The sequence below is a fragment of the Brachyhypopomus gauderio genome, chromosome 14 (assembly GCF_052324685.1).
Source record: "Brachyhypopomus gauderio isolate BG-103 chromosome 14, BGAUD_0.2, whole genome shotgun sequence".
NCBI classification, from domain to species: Eukaryota; Metazoa; Chordata; class Actinopteri; order Gymnotiformes; family Hypopomidae; genus Brachyhypopomus; species Brachyhypopomus gauderio.
This window is the reverse complement of record NC_135224.1, coordinates 16,208,711-16,219,874: the sequence shown is the minus strand read 5'-3', so window position 1 is coordinate 16,219,874 and position 11,164 is coordinate 16,208,711. Positions and strand designations below refer to the sequence as shown.

Sequence of the window (11,164 nt, the reverse complement as noted above, 5' to 3'; positions counted from 1 at the left end):
AAACTAACTTACTTAAAAACACCTTAAAAAACTTAAGTGCTAAGAAAATGCAGTGATTTTGGATAAATAACATAGCAATAAACAAACAACAAAAAAGGCAGTTTTATATAGATCTTGAAGCCATGCTGAACTGCTGAACTGCCATCTGAGTCTCACTTCCCTGTCATCTTGTATTGTTGAGGTGTGTATAAGCTAGTAATGCTACCACATTTGTTGCATTTTGCCAAATTCATCATGAAAGCCAGTGGACCTCTAAATCTAATAGTTATGGCAGCACATTGAATTTTAACTCACTAAACATATTTCTCAATTTTTATCTTGATCAAACTTTAAAGATTCCATTTCATCTTAAAGTGACCCTCCAGCCCCTTCCAATCAAAGGACTGTTATAACCGCAGAATCAGGTTTATTTTAACTCATAAGGTAAGACCGTGCATTTAACTCAAAAATAGTTTGCTTTGTCTCCTGCTATTCACATTAGAAACCTCTGAAGTCCGGACGAGACCCTTACCTCACTGGAACATTTTAAGACTGTGAGTGTCAGCTTGAGTGATATATATACACACTCCTAAAAGTCAAATCAGTGAAAATAGCTTATTGTGTCAGAGACTGGAGAGCCGATCAAGTGTGAGTTTATATTTAGAAGCTGCACAACTGGACTGGGTTTGGGAAAGCCGTTCCTATGAAAGTGATAAGGCCAGGGAGGAGACTCATATTCCAAGGATTATAAAACCTGGTCACACACTCACACACACTCACACACACACACACACACACACACACACACGCACACACACACACACACACAGGCGTGTGCGCACACACAGAGTCAAATAAGCATACGTTCAAATGCACATACACTCACACATACATTCCGTTTCAGGCGGGAGACACCCCGGCCACTGCAGCTGCCTCTGACACTGTGTCCTTCACTAAACGTTGGCTGGAAATGACAGCACACACTCACGCAACTTCTCATTGGCTCTGTCTTGTTTTGTTGGTTTATTGAACGTTTTCGTTGTGGTCAAAACAGCACATGCACAGGAGCGTTTTCTGTCTTTCTGCACCATCAGTGTTAGGATTGTCATTAGTTGGCTTGTAAATGTGGGTATTGGGTCTAGTCAGCTACCCCCAGCCCCCGCCACAATACACCTCTCTCTTACAAACACTCCCAGTCAGGTGCTTCTGGGTGGGGACAAAGCCTATTGTTTGGCCGTTAGCTCACACAACAAAATTTACACACACACACACACACACACACACACACACACACACACACACACACACACACACACACACACACACACACTGTGTGTGGGAATCTGGGTGTCTGTGTAAAAACCTGCCGCTGTTGCATGTTTCCGTCGTTTTTTTCTAAAAAAGGATTGAGGGTCAGTGTTGGTGACCTGCTCCAAAAAAGCCTCTTCCTTCTTGAAGCAGAACATGAATAGAGACCTAACTGCACTTAGCAACATGCCCGCCCAGGCAGACCAACATGGATTGTTTCTAATATAAGATTAAGGACAATATGTGGCTTTAATTGTCAGGCCCTTTCAGGCTTACGTTTGTGTGAGTGAGTGGTGCTAGTGTGTGTGTGTGTGTGTGTGTGTGTGTGGTGCTAGTGTGTGTGTGTTGTGTGGGGTGGTAGTGCTTAGCCTCTTATTGATGTTGATGATGGTCTTTGTTTGGTGAAGTTGCAGAGATTACGATCATATTTAAGTCATTGGAACCAACAAAGCTGCCTTAAACAGGAAGAAGTGTGTTAATCTCTGTTTCCCTACAGCAAGAATACATGCATGTGTGGCCACTCACACACACACACACACACACACACATACACACAAAGAGAAAAGGAGGGTCAGAAGTACACAATGCCTAGATTAGAAACAAACGGCACAGGGACAGGGATGGACGGATGGGGGGGATGTAGAAAACAAATACAAATACACATTATTATTATTAACAAATTGACAAAGATAAGCAAAATTCTTCATTGCGATTTTTATTTTCTAAAAGTGCAAAAAAGTATGAAATTACATTTTAATATGCTAATCACTGTACATTTTATTATATAAAATAAGATATTTACAGTGTTTCTCAGTGTTATTGTGTCATATTAAAAGTTAAAATTAAAAAGTTTTATTAAAAAATTCAATGTATATAATTCCCAACTTTTAGAGGTCTTTTTACTCCTTTTGCTAGTGTGCTGTATGAATACATGAACATGTGAGAATGTGTTGGCCAGGTTGTCAGGAGGTGCTCTTGTAGTTCAGGGCACTCAGGTGTTGTTGTAGTTACAGTAGTACACAGCAGTGCTAGCGTCTGATAGTACAGAGGAGATTAGGTCAGGCCCCTGCATTGGTGCGTGAGAAACCCCGTATGAGAGGTACTGCTCAAATTCACTGGCATCGACCTCACTCAGCATCTCGGGTCCATGTCGGTGTGCTTCGGTGGGGGTACGTGTGTGCTGGTCAGCTAGAAGTGGATGTGTATGACTGTCCTGGGGAGGAGACAGATCCTCATCTGGGTGCTTCACTTGAGAGGCAGGGTTGTAGAACGCACCTAGAGCGGACTGGCAGGGCAGGTAGGCAGCAGGTGGACCCTGATTGGAGCCGGGTGATAGGTTCCTGTTGAAGAGTACCTGAGACAGTGGATGGGGGTGGAGAGGATTGTGGGAAGTATTGATATTATGACCCATCTGCGCACCGCCGGTGGCATTGGCCAGTTCCTGAGAGTGCGCGCTGGTCATCGCGCCGGTCTGGCCGTTGCTGTGGGAGTGTGCGCTCACGAGCGCGTGTGCGTTGGTGCCGGGATGCGTGTGTTGTGAGTGCGGGTGCGTGTCCCCCCGCGTACAGCCGTGGATCTGTGTGTTGGCGTTATGGTGAGGGTGTCCATGGGGTGCGTATTCTTGGTGCTGACTGTAGCTATAGGCCGCCTGGGAACTCTCGTCCTGAGGGTGTCCGACAAAGAACGTCTCCGCCCCCAGCCCGTCCATGGGGGAGGACTCAGGCGTGGGCAGACTGTAGGGCTCAAAGAGACCCTGCGCATCGCAGTACTGAGGCAGGCCCCCCTGAGGCAAACCGGCAGGGGGCAAGGAATAGCCCATCCCCAGACCCTCCATGCCCAGGGGGACGTGGGGCTCGGTCGTCCCAGGCAGCAGGAAGCCAGAGTCCAGGCGTTTGATCCTCTTGACCTGTTTGCGGCGCCGAGGCCGGTACTTGTAGTTCGGGTGGTCCTGCATGTGCTGCACACGCAGACGCTCCGCCTCCTCCACAAACGGCCGCTTGTCCACCACCGACAGCGATTTCCACGACTTGCCTATCAAACAGGGACAGAGAGATACAGGTAAAAGGGCAGGCTGGGTCAACATAGAGATCATAGAGGTCATTGTTGAAAAAATATCACTAGAAAAAAGTCAAATTAAACAGTGTGTGTAAACCATATACAATTTGTATCAGGTTCTAGTAGTATAAGTCCATTTCTGTCCAATGTACTTTCAACAAGGATATTACATATGAATACAAATATCACTTAAAACTCAATCTCCTAATGTAAACGGGCCGGGTCAGGGATGGGTATAAATAGCAAATGTCCTTCTAGGTTTTTGCCGTATAACTTTGATGGAATCCAAACAAAGTTTCACCAACTCCCCACATTGCTGTCTGGTGTCTCTATGTATATTCTCGGGATCTAGTGACTAGTCATGCACACAGTCTCCATATTTCACTTTACATGAGACAACAGGAATATGTATATGGATAATATAATAATAACACAATGCTTTGGCCCAGTGCAGTCAAAAACCATGTGGCTCCATACCTAAGAATACCCTAGAGGCCATCGTTCCAAACACCAACATAGATGGGGCTGACTAATTGTAGCCATATATGACCATATCAGCAACACCTTTGCACAGATTTGACAATATTAATTACATCTTAATTCCTTCAGTACTTAACTAATATTTATATAATATTAATAATTCAACCCTTAAACAAACAGCTGTAGTAATAATACTCAGTAATACTCTGTTAATAATACTCTGTTTATTTATCTTACCTTTCTTTATTTATTTTACTATTGACATTAATTTGCTATTTACATTCATTGACCCTTTTGCCTGGGGCAACCCACAGGTGGCTAGTATGGGGCAACCCAAGATAGGAGTTTAGCGCCTCAAGGGCACAATGGCTGTTATCAGCTGCCATCAAACCAGTGACCTCCTGCTCTGGCTAGCTAGCTTGTTTCAGGGAATGCCCTTTCTATGAAGAATAAGACAGTGTGTTTATTAGCATTTAACATTAACATGAACTTTTATCACTTATAACATGTATAAGATTTCATGACAACAGTTCAGTTGTGAATAAACAAAACTGTGTTAGTCTTTTATTAAACAAGAACGCATTGGTCTTTAATAATATTCCCACAATGTTTACATTAGCATATGATTTTATCTGACACTATACTTCGGCATCCCAACCCCATCAAACATGTTGTTGGTAAGAGGTTAAATCTGTGGAAATAAAGAAGCCTCCCATGGTATAATAAGTGCAGAGAATGTTAAAAAACATTTAAGTTAGATCAGCTGAATATGCAAAAGATGAAACGTAATGAATGGTATAATGTTCATTCTTCATCTTATTGTGAGTCATAACTAAATTTGATCCTGTCTCATAAACAAATGGTTGGTGGTTTAGGTTCAAATTTAAACACATTTCTTATTATACATGCTATGAAGCCTTATAGGCCTTATAAATGCTATGAAGTACTTTCTTCAATAAAAGGCCAATGACACCAAACGTTTTCCTTACAGTGGTTTAGAGTCTATAATATCTGCATATAATTAAAATATATATTTGACTGACTGTGTTTGAAATAGACATACTTGCAAAAAACTAATTAGATTAAATTAAAGCAGCACATTAAGTTAGATCTGCACTTCGCACTGCCAGCTGCAGTCACCAAAAGTCACGAATATTCATCCGTATTTCTTCCAAATCCCTTTTACCAAAAACCGTTAACAATAAACAAGTAATTACGTGACGATGTTTTGTTCCACTTAAACACCGGTCCCCATTTTCAGTAACGTTAAACCTTCCAATTAAATTACTCACTTATGAGAGGATTCTTTTGCAAAATAGTTCAGGCACCGTGCACGGTTACATAATGCACAATTTAAAGACGTGAAACAAAATGCATGTAACGTTAAGTGTTAATGATTCCACTTACCGAGCATTTTGCTGAGTTCAGCATTGTGGAGGTCGGGATTTTGTTGTGCAAGTCTCTTTCGCTCATCTTTTGCCCAAACCATGAATGCATTCATTGGCCTGCGGATGCGTGGTTCGCTCTTCCCACGCCCTGGACCCCCAGCGCACGAGTCACTTTTGGCTTTGGTGTCTGCTAGAGGGCTGAGCGGGTCTGTCCACGCGCACTGCCCCATGCCGGGCATCATGATTGAACCGGTGCCGCGAGCTTGGCTTGGATCGTCGCTGGCGTAGCCCGCATCGGGACTGCTCATCTCCGCGCAAGGACGGGTACCCACACGCACCTTCGGCTCGCGCGTATCCTCACTTATACCTGTACTTTGCGGTGGCGGGGCGAACTCGTCGCGAGAGATGAGAGAAAAGTTTTGTATCAAAGCAGAGATATTTGTGCCTGTGTTGCTCGTCCGCTTTCTCTGCCGGTGATGATGGTGTGTTCCGGGATTTCCAAAAGTCAGATCAGAATAACGCAGAGGGATTCCACGAGCTTTAAGCGCAGCGGCGACCAATCGCGAGGGGGTGGGAGGGCTCGCGCGCCTGAAGGTGGAGATGAGAGCCCAAGTGAGCTCGGGGCCCCTGGGGACCTTTGTGGGACATGAGTGGAAATAGGCGAACCCTCGGCCAAATTACATTTATATCTGCCACTGTTCTTTCAGCCAGACAAGAAAAACGAGTTTGTCGTTGAAAATGTTTCAGAAAAAATATTACTTATTTAATAATAATAATAATAATAATTATTATTATTATTTAATTATTTCAACGAAACAGCCAACTATCTATAGATCCCGAGGGGTATGATTCCCAAAAGTTCTCTGAAGTTTTTTAAGTCTTGTGTGAGGATTTATATTTATTTATTGTCAGTTTCGTTCTCAATGTTACCTAGTTTTTCACACTACCATGTTTCACTTTCCTGTCAATTTTACCATAGTACGGCTGAAGGTGGGGTAAGGAGGCTGAAGGTGGAGTAAGGAGGCTGAAGGTGGAGTAAGGCGGTGTTATTAGCATTGCATGAATTCAGGCATTATTAATATTATAGGCTACAGTTACCATGAGTGATCGACAATGATGTAACTAGACGGTGAATTCAAATTGGACCAGACCGCCCCCGCACGTAAAAGGAGACGATTACTTCGAGTTTCTCACGTTTCTAGCATAGCATCAGAGTGTAGGTGTTATTGGCTACATTTGCAAACAGTGCCAAGAAACAAAACAAAACAAACAAAAAATCAGGTAGTATTGCGTGAAAAAAATGCCTTTTGAGACTAGCCCAGGGAATCACATAAACTACAAATCTCAAACCCAGATTTGTGTCCCACAGGGTTTCACGTGGTGAACGTGGTTCCTGTCCGCGTGGAAGTGGCGTCGTGGTGGTCCAGAGCAGGTGTGCTCAACGGGTGTTTCTCCAAGCCTCTGCTCCGCTCTTTCGTGATTAGTTGTAAAAAAATACATAAGATTAAAATATTTCAATTAAACTGAGAAGTAGTGTCCAAAATATGATAAGTACAGCAAATTGTGTAGACTTAGATAATTCATAATACATTTTAATGTTTATGTGGGCATTTACACTATTTTACATTATTTTGAATAAATCAAGACGTCTCACTGATTTTACTGCATTTCAGAGAACAATCATGCATTTAGTGCAGTGAGATATTTTTCATATGTAGTCATATTTATACTTGTCTGGTGAGGGAGCAATACTTGGACTATACTTTTGCAATTATGGCCATATCATACCACAACAATTATGAATCTCTGTGATGTTAAATGTAATGAAAACAAAGACAAACAAATTGCTTTTTAAACAGTACTGGTGTCTAAATTAAAACTTATCTCTAAAGATATTTTACTGTTTATCTGCAGTATTAAAGCCCAGGAATGTAAGTATTAGGTTAATATAAGTTGTGTGAGGAAGTTATTTTGGTATGTTAAAACATTTATTTTAAAACACCTAGAGGTTTTAGTGTTATGAAAATATGTTAACACCACTTTTGAAAATAATGAAATTAAATATATTTATGTGTTCACTCATGAATGAATGTTTGCATGAAGATTTTCTACAGATGTGTTCTGCTAATAGATGTTCACTCTATACTGTCTGAAATAATCACTGTGTTGGTCCAGCTCACAGCAGTGAAATATTGTTTTGTGCCATTTCTCGTCATTACTGAGGTGGTTTATCAAAAACAAGGTTATGAGGTTATATAATGAACATTTTGAGAAGTTAGGACACCTTGTGCGTACTGTGTTCCGGGAATAATTGGGAACTTCAGCTAAACCACATCCTATTTTCCAACAACCTTATTATTCGTGCCTGTGTGTGCATACATGTGTAGTTGTGTATGTGTGTGTCTCTACGTCTTTATTTCAAAGTGATGTATAGAGAGAAAGAAAATATATTTACAAGTTTGAATTCTAACTCAGTATTCACTCTGGTACATAGCAACACTCATTTAGCTTGTCTACTCTCTCACACACAGTCAGAGTGTATTCACACACACACACGCACACACATGCACACGCACACACACACACACACACACACACACACACACACACACACACACACACACACACACACACACACACACACACACACACACACACACACACACACACACACACACACACACATACCTAATGCTATTGTCCCCTGTGTAAGGGCACAGAGGGAGTGCACTCTATACTGGGGCTGTATTACTGTCATCATCTATTTTACTACTGAAGACTGAATAAGTTGTGTGTGTGTGTGTGTGTGTGTGTGTGTGTGTGTGTGTGTGTGTGTGTGTGTGTGTGTATGCGCGCATGTGCGTGCGTGTGTGTGTGTGTGTGTATGTGTGCATGTACTGCTAACACATATACAGCTTCCGTTGACTCATATAAAGTCCCCCTCGGCACTCAGGAGCCAATGCTATTGTGTAATTCCCCAGAAAGGTCCGCCTGGCGACAGTCTCCGTGTGGGTGTGTGTGGGTGTGTGTGTCTGTGTATGTCTGAAGGCGGACAGTGTGTGCTCCTGCGCCAAGGACAGGAAGCAGTTTGTGGGGGACAGGAAATGCACGCAGAAGCAGTAGCTTAGATAAGAATGGGAGACTGCTCCCACACATATACACACACCTCACCCCACCCCAGACTCCCCTAGGCCTGACTGGTGCCACAGAGGCACGCGTACCCACCCAACAAAGGTTACAAATGTTAAAAGTGTTAAAAGTGACTTAGCAGACCTGAAAACTTTGGCCAGTGAATACTGAAGCAACAGGAGCTGATGTTGCACAGTGCATCTTAGTAATGTTCTGAAGTTCATCCAGCTCGTCTTTGGAGTTGCTTGAACATGTGTATTCAAGCAAATATTAAACATGCAAAAGTGGGTTTAGTGCTTTAGACCTAGAGTCACATTTTTGGCATGGCCAGATTGTAACCTTTGAAACAATAGAGTATCTTTGGAAAGGCATGCTGGAAACAAACTGAATGTTACTGAACCTTAATTATGTTTTAAGGATTTTTAAACATTTAATTGTCAGCACATTTATTTTGCCTTGACAATATGATAATATTTATAATTAAATGTGCTCAGGTACAGAGGAATTTAGCATTGAATGTCTATACTTGTCTATACCTTTGTCAAAGGTGAAAACCTATTTACTACATAAAACTATGGTGTATTATTTACATTTAATTTACATATAGTATCAGTATTTGCTTTGGGGCAGATGACATTTCAAAACACTTTATTTTCACTTTATTGCACTGTAACAAATAATTACACATACTGTATACTCTCTAGAATAAATAGATAAAAAATGAACTTTATAGCTAGTAGTCAATTTGTAGTCAGTTGCTTTGAGTTTGCGATTTCTGTGAAATATATATGGCACAGGCAATGGTAGTCTACATAAACATCCACTTTCTTTGCTACTGAAAGTTATTCCATTTACCATATGCTATAGTCAATTACGTTTTATATTAGATAGAGGGGTTTCCTAACCATATTACCAATGAGCTACACATGTTCACTAAAGAGGAAAGTCTTTTTTTATCGTATGCAAGCAAACAGCACCTTGAAAATATTTATTCAGTTAACTGCAGTGAAATATCAGGGAGTTTTTGCATTCTGCATGTTGATTTATGAACACTGGGGCCTACACAATGGGGGAGGAGACATTCAGATTAGTAATGCTGTCATTAGTGACAATGGTGTTGAGCCTGTAATTCACATTTTAGACATTTGTCTAAACATTATACCTAGTTTATCTACACAAAAGGTTATGGGCACACAATGATATTGACTTCCTGTGTCTTCAGGACACCATTTTAGGTGTAGTGTTTGACTGATGACTTTTTGGGTCACCACCATTAAGAGTAATTTAATACAGGAAGCAGTTTAATCTGAGTCATTGACTCATGTTAAAGCTATGAAATTACTGTATGAAATGGCTGTATGAAATGACTAAAGCACCATTATTTTACCTCAAAATGGATAGTTGTATTTGGCAAATGATACCTTAATGTGTTATATAAATATACAGGGGTTGCACAATGAAACTGAAAGACCTGGTTTTAGACCACAATAATTTATTAGTATTATTTAGGTTCTCCTTTTGAGGCCAATACAGAGTCAATTCGTCTTGGGAATGACACATACAAGTCCTGCACAGTGGTCAGAGGGATTTTAAGCCATTCTTCTTAAAATCCAATCTTTCACCAGTCTTGCTGTGTATTGGTGCATTGTCATCCTGATGCACGGCACTGCCTTCAGGATACAATGTTTGAACCACTGGATGCGCATGGTCCTCCAGAATGGTTCGGTAGTCCTTGGCAGTGATGCGACCATCTAGCACAAGTATTGGGCCAAGGGAATGCCATGATATGGCAGCCCAAACCATCACTGATCCACCCCCATGATTCACTCTGGGCAACAGTCTGGGTGGTTCGCTTCTTTGGGGCTTCTCCACACTGTAACTCTCCCGGATGTGGGGAAAACAGTAAAGGTGGACTCATCAGAGAACAATACATGTTTCACACTGTCCACAGGCCAATATTTGCACTCCTTGCACCATTGAAACGGACATTTGGTACTGGCACGAGTGACCAAAGGTTTGGCTATAGCAGTCCGGCTGTGTATTGACCTTGTGGAGGTACCGACGGACAGTTGTGTTGGAAACAGGACAGTTGAGGTGCATGTTTAATTCTGCCGTGATTTGGGCAGCCGTGGTTTTATGTTTTTGTATACAATCCGGGTTAGAACCCGAACATCCCTTTCAGACAGCTTCCTCTTGCATCCACAGTTAATCCTGTTGGATGTGGTTTGTCCTTCTTGGTGGTATGCTGACATTACCCTGGATACTGTGGCTCTTGATACATCACAAAGACTTGGTCACAGATGCGCCAGCAAGACGTGCAATTTGTCCTCTTTTGAACTCTGGTATGTCACCCATAATGTTGTGTGCATTGCAATATTTTGAGCAAAACGGTGCTCTTACTCTGCTAATTAAACCTTGACACTCTTACTGGTGCAATGTGCATTTAAGGAAGATTGACTACCAGGCTGGTCCAATTTTGCCATGAAACCTCCCACACTAAAATGGCAGGTGTTTTGGTATTTATCAACAGAATAATTATGGGTCTTATACTCAAGATTTTAATAAAAAGGCCTTAAAAAGTAAAACATTAAGGATTGTTCTGGCCAATATAACACACAAACAACATTTTACAACATTGCAGTGCTCTGAAAAAGTAACTGGTTCAAATCTAGCAGGCCTTGCGCATGTCTGTAGTGGTGCGTGTGTGAACATTGAAGTGAAAGCTGGTGTGGTTGTGTGTGTTTGGACTGTTGAACTGACAGTAGCGGTGGTAATGGGTAGTGGTTTACATGCAGACCACTTATGGACAGCTTTTGGACAGACTT

General features: G+C 41.7%; 1 protein-coding gene across 1 annotated transcript; it reads right to left on the bottom strand.

Annotated features, from left to right (window-relative positions):
• Positions 1–2,005: 2,005 nt before the first annotated feature.
• sox17 (SRY-box transcription factor 17) lies at positions 2,006–5,784 on the bottom strand. The gene is made up of 2 exons (XM_076973301.1): positions 5,230–5,784; positions 2,006–3,318 (listed from the first exon to the last, which is right to left on the bottom strand). Exons 1-2 carry the CDS (start codon positions 5,516–5,518, stop codon positions 2,279–2,281), a joined length of 1,329 nt encoding a protein of 442 aa, XP_076829416.1. The 5' UTR covers positions 5,519–5,784; the 3' UTR covers positions 2,006–2,278.
• Between the last annotated feature and the right edge of the window lie 5,380 nt (positions 5,785–11,164).

What these genes read in the sequence shown, in the direction of transcription:
- sox17 (XM_076973301.1), bottom strand. Translation starts at nt 5,518, where the DNA reads ATGAGCAGTCCCGATGCGGGCTACGCCAGCGACGATCCAAGCCAAGCT. An exon ending in TGAACTCAGCAAAATGCTCG is followed by an intron (nt 3,319 to 5,229) that starts GTAAGTGGAATC and finishes CCTGTTTGATAG; the next exon opens with GCAAGTCGTGGAAATCGCTG.